We start from the raw sequence: 24669 nt of genomic DNA, 5'->3' as shown, positions 1-24669 counted from the left end.
TGCATCTATGTTCCTATCATATACATTCAAACACACTCTAATGTACTTATTTACAGTACCAATCAGAACAATGGGCAAACACCATGTGACCAGAGTGATACTATTTTCAGTTGATAGAGCTAAATAGGTGAATAATATTAAAGTCTTTGCCATATGAGTTTGACAAACTGCCTGGCATAGAAAAGCTGTAATCATGTTTCAGAAACCATATTTTAAAGGCTATGTTTGACCGTTGTGTAATATTGCAGGCACTGGAATCAGATGGGATATTTTAGCAGCACAACTTTCAAACTCTCTTGCACTGCGCAGCTGCTGGACATTTACTCAAAGGATACCGAAAGGGCATGATGCTATTGTACACAAACACCTACTTGTGACACTGCAGTCTGAATCTAAATACAGAAATAAAGAAAGGACCTTTTCCATGCTGGATCAGATTAGAGAAAACAGAAGACATAAAAGGTGTTAATACTTATTTGGTAGTTAGTAAGGATGGGAATTGATAAAAAAAAAAAAAAAAACCTAATACCTAAATAGTATTAGCAGCATAAAGCAGTTGTTTCTGTCCATGAGTCTGTGCTGCACTTCATCTCATCCTTTTGTACAGTAAAAAAAAAATGAAAGTAATCCATATCTATGCTACCGACTGTGCCACTATTTTCATTTTCCTGCACCCAAACTGAAATCAGCTGTGGTGGAAGCAATGGGCGAGCAGACTAACGGTTCCAAGGAGTTGAACTACTGGGAATTTAGGAATTTTCTACTATTCCCATCCTTAGTAGTTAGTAAAAGCCTGAGAACATGTCCAGCTTCTTGTTTCTTTGCTTGCCTTAGAGATTGACAGTACACAGCTAGATGAGGCCAGTTGGTTTTACCTTTCAGGACAGGGGCTGACTACCTAGAGACAAGTTAAGCTAGGTTCTTGGTCCCAATCACATCGTCCCCAGTAACTTGCTCAAATTGTTGAACAGATTTTAGGGCCAGAAAGCTCATCTCAGTCCCTCAGCTTCATCACTTACTGTCACCATTAGAGCCCTCAGACAACCAATGACAGTGTCCTATTTTATTTCTAATGCCCCTTTAGCCTTTTTTCCCTGTGCTACCCATTGTGAGTCTGTTCCCTTTCTCTCCATCTTGTTGTTCTCTGACTCTAAACCTTGTCTTTTCTTGCTTCATGTGATGCCCTTTTTCCTACTTACCCATTCTCAACAGTTTTCCCTTTTCAGCTCTTTTCTTTGTCTTTTGGTTTTGTGCCATTTTCTTTTATCTTCCCTTCACCCACTATATCCTATACTTCTCTTATCGTTTCTTCTCCCACCCCCGCTACTTTCTGTCTCAGTCCCAAAGGCCTTGGGCTCCCAACAGTGGATTATCACACATCTAAGGAACTGGGCTCACTCTGTGCTGTTAGCTCCAATTAGTTGTGGGATAGCACAGTCAGTCAGTCTTTTAGGTTCTTAACTGGCAACATTATTTTCACAATTCCATGTGCAGAAATATTTATTTGAATGGACAAATAATTGTTGTTTGGGAATATATTTTTAAAATGTGTCTTGATGATACCCTCTTGAGATTGCAGTGGAATTACAGTAATATGTGTTACCAAAGATAGCCACTATTGTGCGTACACCCCATAATTTAAGAGAATTGGGGCAGGATGCGCACGTGCATTTGTGTGAACATCGCCAACCCTAAACTGTTCCAGTCTCTTCCTTGGATAACAGGCTGCCAATTTGATCAGCGCCCAATTATAGCAATTGTTCAAATATGGAAGAGGAGGAGGCTTAAAAAGAAGAAGAAAACTGCAGAGACTTAAGCAAGACTAGAGATCAAAAAGGGAAGATGGAAACCACAAAAAATAGACATCAAAGAGAAGAAAATGCCAAATGATGGGTGAACAGGTAGAAAGAGAAAGTAAAGTGATAAAAAGATTTTGATTCCAAAAGATATATACAAATGACTCTCAGATCCAACATGAAGCAAATCAAGGACAAGTTTGACTGAATTTGCTATTATTTTACAGAGACAAAACCCTAATCGTTGGTAGTAAGATTCAGGAAACGTGGTCTCTGAAAGAAAAGAAAACTGAGAGAAACTAGTAGGTTTTTTAGAAGTGTCACTTTGAGTGCATTTTGAAACTCTATAGATGGTGAATTAAAAAAAACAAACAAAAGTACTGCAGCTGCTTCCTGTATTAGCAAATGCATCTGTATAAGTCCACAACTAAAATCAAGTGACAAAGTAAATGCCATGCCCTTTTCATTTTGCAGTGTCCAGAATATTTCTGTTAAACTGGAGCTCTCTGTAAAGTTTTCTTCTCTGCTTCAGTAGATGCTTTTCTTAAAATGCCTTTTTCACATTTTAATAGTAGAGGTGGTCCATTATTGTGATTTCTGAAACATGACCAATAATTATAAAGGAGTTGAAGAATAAGAGACAATTTCAGAAACCTCTTTAACCATTCAAAACATTTCACATAGCGTATGTAGAGGAGACGAGAATAACAACATCAAATTAGTTGCACGACTGTCTCCCACAGTTCATCTGGCCTCCAGATGCGCTCCCACTCCACCTGAGTGGGCCAAGTTGTTAGAGTAAAATCAGCAAAAGTCTTTTGTGTGGACAGAGCACAAGGAAAGCAGAAGCAAAGGTCCATGTAATTGCCCTCCCCTCTTCTCCTCCACCTGAGCCGATTAATGGATGGAGGCAATCTCAGACTACTTTTAAAATGGTAACGAGTGAGGGGGGCACTGGCTGGCCTCAGATAAAAAGTGTCTGAGGTCTAAGTCAAAAACAGTTTCTGCCTGATGTACCCACTCACTCCTATTAGTTCTGCTGAATATCAAGGAAGGGGCTAATGGGCAAGTATTTGGATGAATGAAGCACTTTATCCTATAGAAGAGCATGTTGGAGAGGATATGGTAAAGCCAATGAAATGTCCTACTTAAATTTTGAACCGAGTGTAAAAGTAGGTTGTCAAACTGACTTTCACTTATAGGGTATTTTCCCCGAAATTACCAACAGAGTAATAGAACTATCCAGAGTTATAAGGACACTCACATTCTTTGTCTCTGTTATTATGGCAGAGAGGCTGGCAACACTTTGCCAGTATATAGAAGTGCATCTCAGAACATCTGAGTGATTAGCTAGATGACAGTCGACTACAAAGGCCTGAGTCTGTGAATTTATTTCCCAAATTTGTTTGGGAAATGCCAGGATATTGTTGTTAAGCTACAATGTTATTTGCTAGTGCTGATGAAGCACAGAACGACAATGTTATGTGTCAACTGCCACAGTAGAATTAATCTCTTGTTAATATACAAGTCTAAGCTTATTAAGTCACAGTCTAGCTGGCATATGTCCTGTATTGGATAAATTAGGGATTAGGATTTGGGCTAAGATTAGGGTTTTCTTTGACAGGGTATTATAATGAGCTAGTCCAGTCCTGATTGACCTGTGCTTGAACATTGGGTCCAGATGCTTTGGAAGACTAGTGGGGAATCATTTCATCTCTCTAACATTCGCCTTGAATGTTATTCAGAATCATCCAAAAATTAGGAAAATCTAAAGTGTGCAACTATAATTTCCTGCTTCAGACGTCCCTGTAACTCTGTCATAATGATTAGGTCATCCTGTTTGATTCTCCACTTTACTAATAACCTCAATGAAATTTAAGTGAAGTTAACATATTATGCATATGTGTGTGTGTGTGTGTGTGGGGGGGGGGGGGGTTAAAATATGAGTTCCTCCCTTTTATTCCAGACTGTGATGAATTGTTTATGCGTGTGGTCCGTTTCTGGAAAATGTGAAGCGCCCCGAAGGGATGAGGTGGGGAGGGGGGTGTCGCACACTTAGAGGGAGCACTTGTATTTCACTGTTTTCACTTTAAAAATGAATGAGTGCATTCTTTCTCCTGAGCTCCAGAGTCTGTCTTTCTTTATTTCCCCTCAGTCCTTTTTTGCCTTAAACATTTTCTCCCACTTTGTCCTCAATAGCTGATTGATAACACTCTACTGTCACATAGTGATGGGAATGTCGCATGGACAAACAGCAGCTGTCAAGCTGGAGTTCACGGTCAGCTCGGCTATGAGCTTGACTCTCAATGGGGGCTCTTGTAGCTCTTGTTTTGCATGGAGTCATCCCGGGGTCTTGACCACCCTGTTGACTTTTTCCCAATAAAGGCTATTATCTCATTGTCTGCTAGCTTACAAACAAAAAACCACACAAACTGTCTGTAGTGGATCACTGTAGTTCTGGTATTACAAAATGGTTACGAGAGTGGAATGCTTCTTTCAGTAGGTTGCAGAGGTCACCCCAAACTTCCTTGGAATTAATTATGGAATTAAGTCGAGGATGCAGAGGCACGTTTCTGTCATTACTCATGAAGAAAATAGGCTCCCAGCTCATTTTAGCTTGACGTGTTTTATAGTACTTGTTGATTCTTACAATGATTCTGTGATTTATTTGAATAGAATTACAACTGGCAGGCATTGTGCTGTATTTTCTAAAAAGACGAGGATTTTTTTTCATACTGCTCTGGTTGGATTCTTAGCCCTTGCCAATTTTGCCCTTTAGTCCAATGCGCTGTATCTGCCAAGTGTAGTCATAGTCAACATACTGCTCCATACACTAGAGGCAATACAAGCATCTGGCTCCTGTGTTGTTCTGCAGTTTTGTCAATGTGGCTAGCTACGCTACTGCCAAATAAACGCTCTCCCTGCCTCCTGCCAGTAGTGATTTATAGCCAAATACATCCTTGCCCTGTCCACTTCATCCCCAAAGAAAAATCATTTTCCAATTGAACAGAATGTGGGCCTTGAGGACTGACACTACAGGGGGATCAAGAAACGGAATATTTTGTTGGCACGGCCATGTGGATGAATGATGAAAACCTAAGACTAACAGGTCTGATGTTAAGATGTTTTTCTTTTCACTTCTCCTTTTCATGCACATGACAGTGGATGGAATTGATGTGTACCACTCTTAGAAAGCTATAATTATAGATGTATAATGTAGACAGGGCTTACTCAGAAGCCGCAGGCAAAATGTATTTTGTGTGTGAGCAAGAATCCAAAAGGCTGTAGAGGTATGCATTTTCATGAGGATCTGCTTTTCCAACTTAGCTCTGGGAGATGATGTCTGTTCTGCATGTATTGACAGAATACGCTGCAACGCTTGGCTGAACCACGAAACCAATTCGCTGTGCTTTTATGTATTGTTAAGCTGTTCTGCTGTATCTCCAGTATTGCAAATCAATATAGTGATAGTGACATGATAAGAGACGATATAAAATAAAGCAGAGGTAAAAGTACCTTTTTGTATGGTGCCCACAAACGTGCCTGCTGCATCTTAGGATGTGTATCCATGACAACTTAGATTCTGGGCCGAGCTTTCAGCTTGATTCTCAGCAATCTAATGAACAATATAAAAAAGTTAATCAATATTACAATAAAAACAAAGGCTTGAGCCGGAGGCTTGAACGTGAATGATTAAAAAAAAAGCAAGAATGGCTTGGGGAGCAAAAGTACTAAGTGTACTGCACGATAGATCTAATCCTTGTGTCAAGGGACTGTCTGCCTGCATAGTAAGAGTGTGAAGCTTTGCACCAGTGTCTCATTAGGACAAGGACAGCTGTGCAGAGGCGGACAGCCTGTTTCCAGAGACACCGCTTGAGTCACAGTAGGCCAACGAGCAATTGGAGAACACTTGCTACATGCTGTGTGACTCAGAGGGCCACACGAATGCTCAGTCAGATATGGATGCTGATCCCTCATCAGGAAAGAAAGTTTTTGTGAAAGTCAGAAAGCAGCTTGGGCGTTGACACCGAAGCTGCTACCAGGGTTGTTATCAGTCCCAGGAAGCAGCCTGCAGCTCAAGGAGATGTCCTCTGTTCCAGTTTTCTGGAATCCATCAACATCTTTGGAAGCCAAGCCCCACTGGGGTTGAGACTCGTGAGTTTGGGTTGCTTTGAGCCAAGCACCTCAAGATTCCACTGAGAGGCTTTGATGGCAGTCTGCATTGTGGAAATTGGTGTAGAACAGTCAAAGCTTCTGTTTCTCCCCAGCTGTGGAGCTCCACAGCTAAACCAACCAACGAAAAGTCTTTCAAGACACAGTTAAACACCTGCCATGCCTCAGAGGAAGGACTTTTAAAATTTTCAGTGTTTCTTTTTTATTAACCATAGCCTAAATGCTAGAGGTTCCTGACACAAGAGGGCATTATGAAAGCTCTGGGCATTACTTTATGCTAGAGGGTATTTTATGAGGCTAAATGTTCTGACAGGGATGAAAATATATTTGATAAAATGGTTGGCCTGCAGCCAAGCATCTTATTAAGTCAGCCAAGCAAGACAGTACTGCTTTCATCCTATCTGACTAAGAAATCAACCAGACGCTTGCCTCCTGTACTTGCTTCATTTTTTAGAGGCCACCCAGTCTTTTCAGTCATTGTTTTTTAAAAATTCAAGGACCTTCAACCTGAAAATAAAACCCAAAATTATGTATGGTCACCACAGAAAATATGGTGATACAGACTGTGCTTTCTTTCTACATTAAGATGTATCAGGAAAGTCTGTCGTACAGTTTGCAGCTTGATTCTCTGAGAGCAGCCACATTCACGAATTGCTGTTGGCAGCTGACTGTGGGTTGGACCCCTTGGCCAATCAAGTCCCCTCTGCCTAAGGACACGCTTGGGATTTTCACTTGCTCCTCGAAATGTAAGCCAGCCTGTCAATCACAACTCCAGGCCCTCCTGTGATCCCTGACCCACTGGTACTCTTGCCATGGCAACACAAATCCCAGTAGACTTTGATGTCAAGAACAGGAGTTCTAAAAAATATGAAAGACAAGCATCTCTGATCCAGTGCAGACACACACAGATTATGCCCTGGATCAAAATGTCTTGGCCATATGAGTAATATATTAATTTATATTATATATATTATATATATATTAATCTTTTTTTTTATTTTATGAGAAATATCAGAACCATAGTATAACTGTCCCCTAAGCCCAAAATAAATCTATATTTAACTTAAAATAAACATTTCATCTTCAAATCATCCCTCCCAAAAATCTGCTTAAGCTAATTCATACGTGCACGAAGGAGGGGAGGAGAAAAGCTTTGTATTTGCTCTCTTTGGAAGCAAAGTGGCAAGCAATGCTATTATTTGTTCAGGGTAATAGTTTCTCCAAGCAGCTTCAAGCAGAACTCAGCATAAAAATCAGCAGCAGTGCAGATGGAGTTCCCCTGCGGTTGCATATGCTTGAAATAAGGAATATGAGAGATTAGTTTCAATAGTGGCCACTCATTCGTCACATTTATGCAGTTGTATTGACTGACCAGCGGTGCTTTCAAATATAAGTATGGATTAAAAACATTCCCTCAAAGAGTGTTTGAGCCTCAATACAAAAGTGACAAAAAACAAGGGAGAAAATTACACACGATATAATTTGGGATGGGAATTATTACGAATTTAGCAGTTCCAATACTGATGTCATTTATGGATTTGATTCCTTATCAATTCTCATCGGGTTCTCAGTTACTCTAAGTCACCACCACTAAGCAGCATATCAAAGGCATTAGATTCAGGTGACCCTGAGGTACAATAGGTGTAGGCTGCTGGAGCATTCGCATGAGTATTTTTTTCCAGTTACCTTTCTCACTCACTCTGTGTTAATAGACCTCTCTGCATTGAATCACACTTGTTATTAATCTCTCGCTCCCTTCCACAGCATGTCTTTTGTCCCGTCTTCCTTCTCTCACCCCAACCAGTCGTGGCAGATGGCTGCCCCTCCATGAGCCTGGTTCTGCTAAAAGTTTCTTCCTGTTAAAAGGAAGTTCCTTCCCACTGTCGCCAAAGTGCTTGCTCATATGGAGTAATGTGATTGTTGGGGTGTATTATTGTGAGGTCGCCTTGAGGTGACTGTTGTTGTGGTTTGGTGCTGTATAAATAGAATTGAATTGAATTACATTTATGCAAATGAATTGCATGCTGTGTGGTTAAATATTTGTATGTTGAAGGTCAGACGAGGGTGCTTCAGAGGGTTGGTTAGTTCATCTTGTAACCGGAAGGTTGCCGGTTCAATCCCCGGCTCTGTCTCTCTTGGTCATCGTGTCCTTGGGCAAGACACTTCACCTACCACCTACTGGAGATGGGCTGATGGTGCGATATGGCAGCCTCGCTTCTGTCAGTCTGCCCCAGGGCAGTTGTGGCTGCAACTGTAGCTGCCTCCACCAGTGTGAGAGTGAATGAATAGTGGAATCGTAAAGCACTTTGAGGGTCTCGAAAAGTGCTATATAAATGCAATCCATTACTATTATTTCCGCTCTTTGCTGTGGTCAGTATTGGGATCATTACTCAAAATGTAGGTAATGTATTGCACAAATTACACAGAAAACGTTTCTTAATAATAATGCAATACATTCCTCAATTGCTCTCAGGAGAAAGCAATTTGTTTTACACTTTACTCATTGCTTTACTTTTGCGTTTCTCCATAACATGATCATTGTCTCATAACTGCCATTTAACCACACAAATCTAAAGGCTAAAATTCCTAGTTACCCTGTTAGTGTATTAAATGCATTATTCTTATTTTGTTCATGTAGAAGTTACCCGTTGGGTCAAAGATATTGTGATGCCACTTGCCACAAACCTGCCACCTGCAGCCTGAAATACAACTGTGCCTCTCTCTCCCTCTCTCTCTGACAAGTTATAAATGAGTGTGAAGAAAAGTAAACTGATGCGATTAGAGGCCTGGTTCTGCATTGCTTTGATGTAAAAAAAATGATGTATGTCACTGGTGTCAGAATAATCCCACGTATAACCATGCAATCAAAACCATGTGTAACCACAGTCTGCATGAAGGTATGGACATTATCATTCAGGAAACAAAGACTGCAGGTGAAAGCACTGCTAAGGTCGGCCACACTGCTAGCTAATGCTAACTAATGTGATACGGGGTGTGGTTGCTGTTTGCAGTGTTATAGCTTGTGGAAAGTGATCTATATTGATTATAGATGAGTGTAATTAATAGTTTCAAATAGCTTTAACCTAATCTGTTTGATTATGCTCAGATCAGATTTTTTCCCCTTTAAACAGCTAGTTTATTAGTCACGACGAACATTACTAGTACAAAAAACTAGAATCACTAAGTCCACCTTAGTGACTTGAAGTAGTGCAGATAAAGCCTCGCCTTGTCATCATGTTGAGGTTTTGGGCAGCTGCTTGTAAGTCTAATCGCAGCTACCTAAAACTTAGCTCTAATTTCACTAACTAAAAAGTTCTCTAAATAACTGTCTAAATGTCTCTCTCTCCACCATGTGTTTTTGCAGGTCATCCTTATCCTAACCAAGTACTACCACGCTGACTCCACCAAGGTCCTGGAAAGCTCACTGTGGCGGTAAGCTGATCGTTTAGACACCATGTGTGCTCTTGCTGGATGTCTTTATGTCATGTCTGGCCCCACTGTCGTGCAGACCTTTCATCAGCAAATCGCTTCCCTTGAACAGGAAGGTCAGCACTGGTCTAGTTATCTCTCCGCTGTGCCTCTTCAAGGAGACAAGGGTGAGACAAGGGTGAAACAGAGCGCTAGGGCGGACAAAACATCAGCAGGCAGCTACAACTAAAGTGGTGGACCGGAGAGTGGCGCTGTGAGGCCAGAGCGGGCATCTGTTTGGGCAGATAGCATATCAGCATGGCACAGGGCAGGATGGCTGGCAACAGCAGTGCCAGGGAAAGGGGTCAAGTCTGGCTGGCACTGCTTCCTCTATTTAGCAAAGCACTTGCTCACCAAAAACCCTTCTCACTTCTCTCACATTTGAACAGTGGAAAATACAATGTATCCATTCCACACCACTTGACAACAAGTACATCTTGTTTGCAAACATATATTCCCATAGAATATTAACCTTCAACTAAATTTACTTCCTCTCCCACAGCTTTCTGAGTGCTGAAATGGAACTGAGCCTGACCTTGTAGATAATGGGGTAGAGGGACTTAATTATATTCAAATTTCCTAATAAAAACTTAGAACACAGACAAAATATTAGCTAAAATTAGACATCTAGAAGATATTCATATAGAGCAAAATGTGTCTGATGATTGTACTTAATTCATGCCATTCACCTCACCGAGGACTCCATGACTTCAAAGCTTCAGCCTCTCATTAGCTCTGACTGTTTGTCCCCCTGGAGGACTGATATGAATAATGTACATATTTTTCCCCTTCCCCTGTTGATGATTTAATTGTTGCACTGTATGAATAATGCTGGGGACTCTACTGGACAGCTCATTCAAGAAAGAAAAAATCCTCCAAATCACTGCCAGTTTAGATCTAGTTCACACTGAATTTAGAGAGAGGAGAAGCTGGCCTCCTGCCTGCTGCCATCACTGTCCAAAAACAGGAATTTCCATGAAATTAGCAGTATCCATACAGCTATCTGACCGTGTCTTGTTAGGCATTATCTGTGGGGTGTAACTCAAATCCTTTGTAGCTGTTAGTTTGGGATGGTGCATAGACAACCACATTTCTACGGCCTATAGGCTTTGAAGTCCCAAGGCTGTAGGATCAAATGAGAAAGATGGGGGAGGATGAATGGGTTTGCCGTCTTACCCTGTCAGGTGGTGTTCATCTAGAAGCCAGGTTTCACACGGGGGTAAAGTTAACAACAGTGAGAGGAGAAAAGAATTTCCAGGACAGATGAGTTAATGAACTGAGGTCGTATTATCGCCTGAGTAGGCTTTTCTTGTGACTATAAGCAAAATATACTGGTACCTAGTGGAACACTTTCACTTAATATTTATGACTGACCCAACAATCTTGGATACAAATTAGATTCATGTATACTCTTAAAAAAAGGACCAAAGTTAGCATTAAGATTCTGCTGTATTTACTAGTAACAGTGATTAATTGTACTATGATGGCCTTGAATGCTTGACCCCGACACTTCACACACTTACCGTTTTCATATAGGAATAACTGTTTGACTGTCAGAAAAAGCAGTTTAACAAAATGACCTAAACTCAAGCGCTGCTTACTGACTTTTTGAGACGCTTTTAATTGGATTTGGGGGACAGCTGACAAAAATCAAGAATGACATCCACATTCAATCCTGTTGCACAGAAAGGCAGACATTTTAATTATGGAGATGTCTGGTGTGATGGAACTTGAAGTCAAGTCTTTGATCCACGAAAGTGGTTTGACAGTGGACACAAAGCTAGATTTGTGCCCATTGTATTCAACTTGCTACTGTTTTTGTTACTGATCGGTTAATTTTAGTCACCAAAACTACTTGGTTAGGTGTATATCAGAGTGACAAGGCATTGTGTGACAGACCTGGGACTTGTTCTCCAGGTAAACAAAGTGATGTATAAGATGCCTGAATTGCTATATTGCCTTAATATGTGCTTACATAATGACAGTAAAGAGCCTTGAATCTTGAATTGAAAATATATGTTCAAATGTTTCTGTGAGACTAGCCTGGTACACTGAATGCTAAAGATCATCCGTGAGTAACCGTGACTTACCAAAACAAAGGCATAAACATGTCGTGATGTGGTTACCTTGGAGAAAACATGGGAAAGGCCTCTAAGCCATTGGCTAACTGCACACATTGAGCTGCCTTGCAGTTTTTCTCTAACAGTCAAGACTGTTTTCTTTTAATCAAACAGATAAACAAGTGGTAATCTTGTAGTTTAACAAAAATCCTTATTTTTCTTTGTCTTATTCCTTATATTTATCTTTATATTTATTCTGGAAGACACTGGAGGATTTCTACATGTCTGTCTTTCATTTTGGTATGACTGGCTCAAGGACCCATGCTATAGCATGGCTGATAAAACAGCTCCAAACATCTTGACTCATGAGAATGGCTCTTTGTGAAGGGAGAAGGGAAAAGTGGCAACAGGCATGAATCTTTTACTTGTGTTTCCACAAGTCCACATGTTAAAATAGAATATTTACTTGTACAAAGATTACTCAGATTCATCCGTGTAAGGCAACGCGAATACCTCTTGGCAACAGGTTGTCTTTCCCTGATTCATTGTCTTTTCATTTTGTTTAGGCCTCGGCCAATAATTGCTTATGTATCAGCAGTAATGTCATAATATTTTTCCATTCGCCAGAGTTGCAGTCAGAGTTTTGTACTACTGTGGGTTAGGTGTTTTAGCTCTAAGCAACTAAGGTCTAAATGTGATGTCTGAACATGTGTTTTGAATGTCCACCTTCAAGCCTGTAGATAAAACCAGTTTTCTTTGCCTCCTGCTCGCTGCTCTAATCTCCCTCCAAGAACTCTGAAGCTTTGTTTGTCTTTGTAGTCTTGACACACTTTGACTTTTTGAAAACATGCTTGGTGTTACATACAAAAACTAGTTGAAACATTGCTGAAAGGGTAACATAATTTCTAAATCCTGCTCATTCTGGCTCTTTTAAAATACTTAAAGTAGCCAGTCAAACAAAAATATGTATTATTATCAGATTGTCAATTCTGGTAAAACACTCATTCCATTACCTTTAAAGCTACTTTTGGCTGCTGCTTAATTTGACAAAGGCTTGCCACAGCACATCACAGTGTTGCGTGCTTGATTTGGCAGGGTATTTTGGGTTGGTCCTTCCTGTTGTAACCCTAAAAGAATTTGTGTTTCTTCCCAGGACTCACCCATGGATTGTTGCTCATAAGGCAAATGTGGAAACCACAACACTTTGGAGTCAGGCGCAAATCAAAACGTTTAGTGCGTTAATTTCAAGATATGAACATGAATTAAATAGCTAGCTACTGGAAGCACCGATGACCCTATATAATGTAAAAAAAATTCTACTCCATCACTCAGCTTTTAATATTTTTCAGTCCTGGTCTCTAAAGCGTTTGACAATGGCGGACAGTGTAGAGAATGCAAGCAATACATAAACCCACGATATATTCCCACTCAGTCTTGCTCAAGGACACCAAAACAGGATATGTAAGGTCTTCTACCATGTATTATTTATTTATTTATTCATTTATTTATTTTTTACATCAGGTAGAGCTTCAGAGCAAACAGAAAGAAAGGCGCTTGGAGATTAGGCAAAGATGTGAGGATTTTGCCAGTGCATTACCAAACAACGTGACGACTGCAGGCTGACAGAACTCATCTTTAGACTCTGTGTTGCTCTGAGTGGAGCCATGAAAAACTCAGTAAACCTTTTTGATCCTCACACTGAAGGAGCAGATGTGCACTTCACTTTTTTGGCTTTGAATACTCCGTGCAAGTGTTTCTTATTTTTAGATGATACGTAGAACTTCACATGTTGGGCAGAGTCTGTCCTCTGTTTGCGATCTGGTGGCGAGTATGTGTTACAATGTGATATTTTGGTCAGATTATGAGTGAATTCATGTTTATACAAAAACAAATAAAAGGAGGATACATACTACAATTGCTCTTGTTGCACACTGGTTCAAACACTGGCTGTTTAAAGCTTCACCTCTTAGAGCTACTGCTTATGGGACTGCAGCTCACACTAGTCAAATGCAAGCATTTTACCCTCAGTTTTGCTTTAAAATATATTTATCCCCAACTAAACTTTTACTACTTTATTTCCTAAAATAAATATTTAATTGCACTTTAAAAACCCATGTTGCTCACATTTTCACTTTCTCATCCATTACTCTAAAATGATCTAACCCAGGATACCAATATGTAATCCATGTCCTCCTATGCTCATCACACACTCCCATAAACACGGTTTTGGTGTTAGAGTGGAGGGGGTATTTATAATTCATGCCATCTTCACACATCTTTTGAAGAGGCGAAGAGGGCTGGTAGCCATCGTGCTGGGGGGCTTCACTGTTTCATTATGGATGAATAGATCGTCTGACAGCCTGGCACTTCTATGTACAGTACATCAAGCACACCATGGTTTCACAAACACAACTGCTGACAGCATGTGCATCATGTACTGCTCAGTTGTCAGATATGCACAACTGTCTTATCAACTATAACCACAGAGCCAGTTTTAATAGATGATGTTCAATTTTAAAATTAATAAATAAATATGGAAAACATCAGTTCAGCCAAAATTAAATTTTTTTGTGTAATATTATAGATGTGTATGGATTTCTTTGTTTCTCTTTTTATTCATTTTCACTTCTAAGAGTATATTATAATGTATGTGGTTTCCAGTACTCTTTAAAGAAAAGTAAGAGGAGCTAATAAACAACCTTATAGTAAACTACCTTACTAACCTTTGCAAATGATCAGTTAGCTGTTTTACAGTTAGTGTTACAAAAATTTTTAAGATAAAAGACAAATGGAGATTAGCCTATAATTAGCTTCACAGCTACAGTGATGGCTTTTTAAGTAATAGTTTAATTACTGACACCTTGAAGGCCTGTGATAGATAATGGTGATAGATTCATCATGAAGGTAAGATAAAAGATAAGATTAAAACATTAACAAATTTTATTTGTAATGAAATTCATGATGTCATTACAAGGTATGGTTAAACACAACCCTGACTCTTTGTCAGCTTGGCTACAGAGCTGGAAAGAATGGGGATGTCTAGGACAGAGGGCGATGGATTCTTTGACCACATTTTAACACAATATCGGGGAGTGAAAAGGAAATAGAAGAATGCATGAGGAATGCAGACGGAGTGTATTGCTGCCAGTTCTTAAGAACAAGAGTGATGTGCAGTGGTGTTGTAAGTAAAAGAGGGATAACAATGATGAGCCATATGATGAAGCTATGAGAAAGCAAGGTTAAGAAGAGTAGTGACAGTCAGTGAGCAGCATTATAGCTTCATGCACTACAGAACAATACAGATGCAATGTTTTTGGTTTAAGACTGTTGATGGAGACACCTAGAGGACAGCAACACTGTCTTGAGGTGTGCGGTAGCAATGATTCAAGGTGGGAGTGCAATTACACCTCTGAGCTGCTTCCTGCTTGCAGTGGTGATTGGCAGATAAACAGATGAGGTCAGGCTGAAGTCTCTGTGGACTATGAGGTTCATAGATGACATTGTGAATTGTAGCGAGGTGGCAGCGCTGAAGATATTAAGATTTCCACTAGGAGTGAACATGATGGAGAGGATTATAAAAGAGTATATCAGAAGGACAGCTCAGGGTGACCAGTTTAGAGACAAAGTTAGTGAAGCAAATTATGGACTTCTATAAATTTAAACAGCTACCTTGTGACTAACAGTAATGTCAAGATGGGCTGAAGCCATCTTTTTTATACACTCCGTCAATACCCTGGAATAACCAGGGAAAGTCTTGCAAGAATTGGAAATCCTACAGGTGCTGAAGCATCTGCTCGTATTGTTGGATATGCAAGCAGGTGGTTTTAAAGTTGTGGCTGATCAAAGCAGTGAACAGTAACATAGAGAGGCAAGTAGAGAGTACAGAGGCAGTGAAACCAGCGATAAATCCATACAGCTAATTGTGTATCTGCTTTAATTTGACTCAGTGTTTTGAAGTTGTTGCTTTGAGGCTTTTTTAGTCCAGGGGTAGCATCACAGCTCTAGCTCACTTCCCACTTTGATGCCTCCTTAATCAGTTTGTTTCAGAAGCGGAGTGTGTGTGTGTGTGTGTGTGTGTGTGTGTGTGTGTGTGTGTGTGTGTGTGTGTGTGTGTGTGTGTGTGTGTGTGTGCAACCTTACACACACACACAGTCATTCCACCATTACAAATGTGTTGATGATTAGCTCTCCCTGGGGTCCAGATCACATTTCCCCAAACTAAACCATGAGAGAGCCACAAAGTAGAAACACACGCTTTTGGGCTTAATCAAGACAGCGTGTTTCATTTCCCTTGTCCTTCTCTTTCCTTCTTTAACTCATCCTCCCCTCACTTCAACTTTATTTATTTTAGATTAATTCAGAACATTTTATTTCTTTCTCTTCTGTCTCTTTGTTCTCTCTGTGTTTCTGCCTCCGTCCAGATGGTCAGGGGTGGTGTAAATACTTAATCGAGGCTAGAGCATCGTCTTCCCTTCATCCCTACACACTTCACCTCCACCACCTCATCACCTCCCTCTTTCATGAATATTTCACAGCCTGGAGAGAAAGACAAAGAGAGGGAGAGAAGGAAAAAGACAGAGGTCTGCTGGTTACTTAAGATGGTAAGCAGGCAGTCTGTTCTCTAAACACAAGTGGTTCGGACCAGAAAACAGCTCTCTGGGGTCTTACCAATGTCCTGAGAGGATCTAGATCTGTATAAAACTTATTGAAACATTAAGATAAACAAAGAAATCTTAAACCATACTAAAGATTTAGAAACATTCTGATTAAATTACTTGATGAAAGAGTGTAAAGAAGGTATGGCATGACATAGAAAAGCCATCTCTATAGGACGAGACTCGACTCCCATCTGCATCTAAAGGACAAAGGTCACTTTTTCGAGGATGCCAATGTCCACATTTTGGACAGAGAAGACAGATGGTTTGAAAGAGGAGTGAAAGAAGGCATCTATGTCCACTGTGAACAATCATCTTTGAACAGAAGTGGTGGCTTACGACACCAACTGTCTGCCATCTAAAATCAAGTTTTGAGATCCCTTCCCAGACGCTTTAACTCAGTTCTTGGGTCATTTGACCTTAGTAGATCACATGATAGCGTGGGGATAGTCTTAATAAAAATATTAAATGCGACTCTTGCTGTACTGTTGGAATTTGCACCACTGAAACAGGCTGAACCAATTAAAGCAATTATTTGGAAGATTTTTGAAACCCAAACACAAAATACACTCATGACAGCAGCTAGCAATGTGGGATAGGAAAGCAATGAGAAAGTGAGCACTGATTGCACTGTGTTCTGTTTTTATTCAGCACATAATCATTTCTGCAACATTTCACAAGTGCAACACTTACAAATGAATCTCACTGAAATACTCTGAGAATGGATAGACAGTATATTCTAGGAACTCATTCTTGTTTTACACATACTCATGTGTGACCCCCTCATTCATTCGACCTGTAATTTTTTTTATGCTCTTCTGATATGAAACCAAAACACAAGCCATTACCAAAAGGCACCAATCACTGCTAACTTTCTTCTCCAAAGTTAGCAGTGATTTTCCCCTAAAAAGTGAACATATAAGCATTTGTTTTGCTTATGAAACATCATCAGACAAATTATAATTGTAAGAGTAAGTAATATTAAGCACTTTAAACAAAAGGTCATACTCTTTCTACCATTTATTGAAATTTGTTGGTAATAAGCAACAAATACACTGTAAAATAACATTTAAAGTTTGGGGTGCGATGCTTACAAAACAAGCAGAATATGGATGCGGGGCTTAGTAGATGGAGATGGATGTAAAGGATGGTGGAGGAAACCTCACTATCTGATTGGTCCTGCAACGTGGCCATGTATAGCACATTATACCATACAGTCTTTGTTAATGGGAAATAAATATACATCATGCAGTTTTTCCACCTTTCACCCACCAAACTCCCCATCAAAGAAGGGCTTAATGACTGACTCTTTTTTTGTGGGAAATCATTCAATTCAATTCAATTTTATTTATACAGTGCCAAATAACAACAACAGTCACCTTTAAGGTGCTTTATATTATAAGTGGATTAACACTTTGAGAAAAAACAATAATGCATAGAGAGAAAAACCCACCAATCATATGACCCCCTATAAGCAAGCACTTTGGCGATAGTGGGAAGGAAAAACTTCCTTTTAACAGGAAGAAACCTCCAGCAGAACCAGGCTCAGGGAGGGGCGGGGCCATCTGCTTCGACCAGTTGAGGTGAGAGAAGGAAGATAGAATTAAAGACATGCTGTGGAAGAGAGACAGAGATTAATAACAAGTATGATTCAAAGCAGAGAGGTCTACATCATGATACAGTTTTATCAGTTTTATTATGTTTATGTAAGATCTGAGTTTCCTAGCCCTGCAAGATGTCACCTGACATTAAAAAATGAAATATAATTGCAGAATGTAAAACTTTTAACAAGACATGGATTTCAAAGTTGGTTTTGTTGTTGTTGTTTTTTTTTACTGATATCAGAGGTAAATGTGATTAGTTGGGGAGAGCACATTGTTCTGTTTATAAACTTTAATTTTAACCACCATTATGTGACTAAACATGCAGAGTAAAACAAAAACTTAACTGAGCCAAAGTAAATGTGCACATGTGAACTATTGCTAGCAAAGCTGCGTAAGCAACAAGGATTTCTTAGCAAGCATTACACATCCAGGGATGGAGCAGTCATCCCAGCTTTGTGATTTCCCCAAAAATCACAATAACAAGTAAACTTTTCTCAAAGTGTTAATTCACTTTTTCAAGTAAAAAAAAAAAAGAGGATTCTTTTCACTGAATACAAAAAACACTACAAATGGAGTAATTAAACAACAATAACATTAGCAATAGCACTTTGTATAAAGTTGAAAGTCTATGACGTTTTGCAGAAACATGCAATTTTTTGTTCACAAATGGTTTTTGGAATTTTGATTAATTAGTTTTTTTTAACTATGTCTGTTTTGTTTTTCATTGTCTGATTGTAACATCTACTCTAATAAGTAGCACTTAATGAAGAAATAAAAATACTACTGAGCAGAACTGATTTTAATTTATTGGTGCAGTGCCAACACTTTCAGTTTCTCATGTGGCCCTTTGGGAAAATTAACTGCCCACGCCTCTATTACATGTATGTTAAGCACGTTTCCACATGTTTTTGGCATATGTATGGGTAGCAGTCAGATCATTTTCACACTGCTGCAGCTGAGCAGGGCCATGAGCCCAACCATCTGGAAAACGTTTCCCATTTCCTCAAACATTCTTCCTGCAATGAATACATGTCCACAACTGCACACAGCTGGAAGAGAGCAGGAGAGAGGGAAAATGTGAGAGTTCATAGCCAGAGAGTTCAAGGCTGTCATACAATCATTCTTTCTTTGTCACCGCTATCTGCCTTCCATTTGTTATCTTTCTGCTAAAAGGACACTCTGAATTCTGGACCACATACGGTAGAATAATGCACATCAAACCTGTTTAACCTTTTGCATTTGGTGCTCAAAATATAGATAGCTTTGTCTACTTTTTATTCTCTTTATGAAGTAACTGTCCTATCTTTTTAATGTACCCGTCTTGGTTCGGACATTAGAGGGAAAAAAAGTATTCAGTCACTTAAAACGCAAATCCAGGGGCTGCTGTTAAAGAAAAGTACATGCAAGCAGGGTGTCATGCACGCAAGGCTTTATCCTCACAAGCAAGGCGTGTCGGGGTAAAGCCAAAGTTTCAGTTGAAAAATATTTTATTTTGCATGATCAGCAGGGTGTGGAGAAGTTAGCTGGAAATTATCTGGAAGTACACACTCTTGTTTAAACATGTACACACACAAACAAAGTCTAAGATGTATACAGCAGAAAACAGAAACTGAGCCTTTAGTTTGTACCTGGAGCAGGTTTGCTCTCTCAGCTGACGACAGACACAGTGACACCGCAATGAAAAACAATCACACAGCCTACAAGTTTGGTATTTTTCCCCACCAAAACTGCTTCTGGAATGAAATGACAGGTGTGTGTGTGAATGGCTGGCGGTTTGCTCTAATCTAATAAAAGCAGTTGATGTACTTGGATGGGTTTTGATTGTGTAACTATAAAGCTGAAACTGCCCATTTGGCCAATGGTAGTCAGTGCTAAGTAGCTTTGAGTGTTGTAAACCAACACCTTGTACCATAATTACTGTACAATACAAGGGTGCGTGAATGATTTGGTTAAGTGGGAATGAAGGTGAAGAAAGTTGGGACTTTAGAGGAAGGACTGTGGTCTTGAATGTTTCATTTATTATGGACAATCCAGATTTCCTGTTGAAACAGCACTGTTCTACTTTTATTGGCATAAAAAGACAACATAAGGTCCAAAATAATATTTCCTATTGAAGCTCAAAAAATGGTTCAAGGAACATGTTTTTGCTTACAAGCTACTTTAAACAAGTGTCATTCTATGCACTTTAACTGTTTACTCAGTTATGAAACACGTGACTGACAGGGGTATTCGCTAGGATTGCTGCAAGCTGTGAAATAAGACTGTCATCATAAAGGTTTTCATGTTTTAGTACCTTTTTTTAGAAGATTTGTGTCAGAACAAGGATTCATCTAAAAGCTGCAGGACAGTCACTCTCCAGGACTGGAGTTGGACACCCCTGCCCTAATACATCAAGTAGTCCATTTGTAGCCAAATTAGACGATACTAAAGGCATTGTAAGAGAGACTTGGTACTCAAAAAGTCTTCTCCTTATTCCAGCTGCTCCATTTAGGGGTCACCACAGCAAGTGGTCTGCCTTTTCCTCACCCTATCACCAGTCCTCTTCTGTCACACAAACTCTCGACTTGTCCTGCTTCACTACATGGACCTCTTCTGAGGTCTTCCTGTTATCCTCCTGCCTGTCAGCTCCCTCTTCAACCTTATCTCTCTAACTTTGTTTCCAAACCGCTCACCATGAGCTGTCCCTCTGATATACTCATTGTCCGTTCTGGTCAGTCCCTGTGAAAATCTTAATATCTTTAAGGTTCTCACTGACAAACGTCAGTGAGTTACTCCACCTCTGTCTTTTTGTCAGCAAACCATACATCATGGCAGGTCTCAGTACCATCTTGTAAACGTCCTTTTCACTCCTGCTGGTATCCTTCTCTCACAATTCACCCCTGATGTTCACCTCAATCCACTCCACCCTGCCTGCACTCCTCTCTTGTGCACTCTCCATAGTTTTGGATGTTTTAACCCAAGTATTTAAACTCATCTACCTGCACTAGCTCTACTCACTCCATGTTCACCTTTCCACATGCTTCCCTCTCATTGACAAACTTACTGACTTCATTTCTCTTCTCCAGTGCATATCTCCACCTCTCAGAGTGTTCATTTAATACCTGCTTCAAGCCTGTCCTTTTAGCTTAGCAATTAGGAGTTAATCAAATTGTTTTAATACCAACAGGAATGCTCGGTAAAACAACAGCCTATTCTCAGTACCAGAGCATCCAATACTGCTGGTGCAACAGTGCTGTCAGCATCTCAGAGAGACACACAAGATGGCTTTTATTATTGTTGTGATACACCAGGTTATGGCAACAGCAGGCTCTACCTCAGAACCTCTTAAATATAGAGATGGTTATTGAGGACATTTAAATACACTAGCTAGCTAAAAAAGTCAGTTTTCAACATGCAGGGTTATAACTGTTCAGAGACATATTGTAACCCATACCCCGATCTTTTCCTAATTTGAATCAATAAGTTTAACTTAGCTGTTTTAGGTTTCTAAACCAAAGACAAAAAATAAAAATGAAATTAAAGTCAGCAAAACAAAACACAGTACAAAACAAAAGCTTCCAACCTGGCCGAGAAACTTAAGCTAGCACCCTCCTAAGCCTTATCTTAATACTGACTTCAGGTTTGGGGTTTGTTTTAAGAGAAGTTGTAAATTTTCACTATAACCACAACATACTCTAAGTAATAAATAAAGTAATAAATAATCAGTATTAATATCCTTTTGTCCTAATTATTTTCTCTGGAATCATAAGAGCATCAATTTATGTACAGAAGGCAGTGGACCCTGGGCACCTGTAACAAATCTCTAAAGCTGAAGCTGAGAACAAAGAAGAGAAGTTGAAGACTGTGTCCTCACAAAGCCTGACATTCCACAGGAGGTGGAATTCTTTCACCAGGCACACACACACACACACACACACACACACACACACACACACACACACACACACACACACACACACACACACTGTCACACCAGAGTGGGCGAACTCTTTTATCTGAATAGCCTTGGCATTCCCCATCTCTCCATCATCAGTAGCAGTTTAGTGGTCACACAGAGCTCTTCATAAAGTTTATTTATGACCTGGCCATCATCAGAACAATGAGCCTTTCAATAACAAGGCATGGATAATTACCATAAAACAATGGACATTACTGCCTTAATGATGTTGTTAAGATATGCGCACTGCAACCATTGTATGAGCTTCTGATGTGAAGTTGCGGGCCTGACCGAGGATGCAGGCAGGAGGGTTAGGCACTTTTTCTAAGCATGCATGATGAAGTGAAATGTTGAATGGTGGTTCTGTGAAGTATGAGAAGAGTGCTGAGTCAAGAAATTACATAACATCTTCAGAGGGCACCTGATTTATTCAAATAAAGGAAGTGTTTCAAGTGTTTGATTCTGTTCATCTGGACGTAGCGTTTTCAGTGAGAGAAACATTTCATCACTCATCCAAGTGACTTCTTCAGTCTCAGCTGACTGCAGGTTTCGCCAATCTTATAAACAGTACATTTGCATAATGACTGAAACCAGCTCACTGAAGGAACAATGAGCTGGGAGGTCAGTTCCTTGATCATCAATATGCAAATTCTCATGACCATTGATCAACAACCACTGATCAAAGCTTTTTCTGTTCCAACCATCCACGCGCTTCCGCTTGTCAATTTCAGAGCTATTTGCTAACTAGCGAACAAGTTGCTAAACTAACAGCTGCTGGAACTTATAGCTGGCCGGTTATCAGCTGACTAAGGTACTCACCTGTGAAAACCAATGATGGCTGAGGAAGTTAAGGACATTAAAAAGTCGCTTGACTTCCTTCAAATTGCTTGACAGTGACAAAGAGGAATATAAAATGGATGTTGTGGCCAACAGCTTAAAATAATTCTTTCTTGTTGTTGACCAAATTTAGCAAGAAAAATCACTGATCCTGGGCTAACAGAGGGAAATCTGGATACTTTGATAGGTAGAAATGTTTTCTCTGTGTTCCGTGTGGCTATGAATGAAAAGGAAATTTTCAAATCTGATAATAAGAAATCTTAAAATTGTAATGATATTTGTATGTCTATGCTTAAAAAAGGTCACTTAGGGCATTAAAAAAAACCTTTACAAACATTTTTAATCTATTATTTCAAGCCTATGTATTTCCTGACAAAATGAAAACAGTAAAAATTATACCACAGCTCAAATCTGGCAACAGACACCACTTTACAAACTACAAGCATGTTTCTTTAATACTTCAGTTTTCAAAAACCCTTGAAAACCTGTTTTGCAAAAGTATGCCAGTAAGTAAAGGATTGACTCTAAATCACTATTATCATTATTAGACTCAATAGATTACATCACAAACTCAATAGATAAAAACAAACAACAACAACAAAAAGAAAATGTGGTAGACTGTTTGATCCAATAGATCATTATGTATTAATTAAAAAAAATGAAAATAACATCAACTCGACATACGTGTTAACAGTATTAAAACTGACACTGTGTAATATTTTCTGCTCTGCTGAGACATATACTGGAAGAGATGACTACACAAATGAATAGTTGAATTGAAATTGAAAATTTGGCTTAATAAAAACAAATTATCATTAAAATTGAACAAAACGAATGTTATATGAAAATAGCAAATTAAATTCACATGGAAACAATGTTTAAAAATGTATTTATTTATTCATGTTTTGAGGTAAAAACATGGAGTTGTAAGAATATGATAATATTGTTATTGTTGTCCATGTTTATATTTATAAGTAAGCTGGATAAGTAATACATGATGACTTATGGACCAGGGGTGGGATTAAATAAGTGTGACTCCTTTTTACATATGGAGACTAAATCAGCAAAGCTGGTGCTAGAATCTCGGGTATTTTTGCTTTATTCTTGTATCCTTTTCGTACAAGCTTTAGTACAAATAAAGAAAAATAAAGCTTGTGTTGTTTTTTAGTTCATTGTTTTGATTTAGTCACCACAGCACTGCTTGCATCACTGCAGGGCAACCTGCATGTGGGGAATAAAGCCTTGATTGATTGACTGATTGCCATAGCTTGTATAAAAGTTCTACAAAAACGATCAATTTGGTATTAACTGCAGATGAGAACAACCAGCAACTTATTCACTAGGGTCGAGACTTCAGTTCATAATTGTTAGTCTGCCGGCCTATCATCCACTCATGGTTCTTGCACTTGCTACAATCAGCTGATATCAGGAGGAAAATAGTGTGACATACTTCAGCTGGATATGGACATTACTTTTATTTCTATGGCACAAAAAGGACTAGAGTGTGAAAGTAAAGTGAAAACGACATCCAGGCAGAAACAACGATATTAAGCTTCTAGCACAGTGGTTCCCAACTTTTTTTGCTGGGCCCCCGTTTGTTTTACAAGAAAAATGCCCCCCCGCACAAATACATCCTCCAACCACGAACACCCATATTTTGTTTTCAAACTCCATTGCGATTTCTTTCACACACGGAGGGTTTTTTAAAACTCAGTTTTTGCGTGTACGTGTGGATGAGGAATACGGAGGGGGAACAAATTGTGGCAGGATCAGCCTGATGTTATTTGTATCCCACGGTAACTTTACTGTATAAAGAGCTAACATCTCCAAAATGTCAGGAGTAGTTAGTCATTACAACAAGTGTTTGTGAACTAAAAATCAAGAATGTGGGATGCTGTTTGTCCGTGATTTGGAGAGCCCAGCGCGTGCTCCCTATGCAGGGGAAACTAATTCTGTTGCGCAGATACCTGCCGTGGCACCTGTGCAGGTGGAGCCAAAGGGAAGATATGCTTCATCATATTTTCTAGTCTTTGGCTTGGAAGGGAGTTGGTTTGGAACCATATTTGGCTTTCGTGGGGGAGCCCTGTCAAAAACCTGTCCATTATGCTAGCAGTGTCCAAGCACTCTTTTTTCTTTTTT

The 24669-nt window shown here is 39.5% G+C and overlaps 1 protein-coding gene across 6 annotated transcripts in view; it reads left to right on the top strand.

Annotated features, from left to right (window-relative positions):
- Positions 1 to 24669, top strand: part of sorcs2 (sortilin-related VPS10 domain containing receptor 2) — a 361031-nt gene that overhangs the window by 76071 nt on the left and 260291 nt on the right. For all 6 annotated transcript variants that reach the window (XM_026160590.2, XM_026160585.2, XM_026160578.2 and 3 more), the window contains exon 2: positions 9334 to 9401. In XM_026160590.2, coding sequence (XP_026016375.1) covers positions 9334 to 9401 — 68 coding nt within the window. The remainder of the gene's footprint in view (positions 1 to 9333; positions 9402 to 24669) is intronic.

Source organism: Astatotilapia calliptera, chromosome 3 (genome assembly GCF_964374335.1).
Source record: "Astatotilapia calliptera chromosome 3, fAstCal68.1, whole genome shotgun sequence".
NCBI classification, from domain to species: Eukaryota; Metazoa; Chordata; class Actinopteri; order Cichliformes; family Cichlidae; genus Astatotilapia; species Astatotilapia calliptera.
This window is presented reverse-complemented; position numbering and strand designations above follow the sequence as displayed.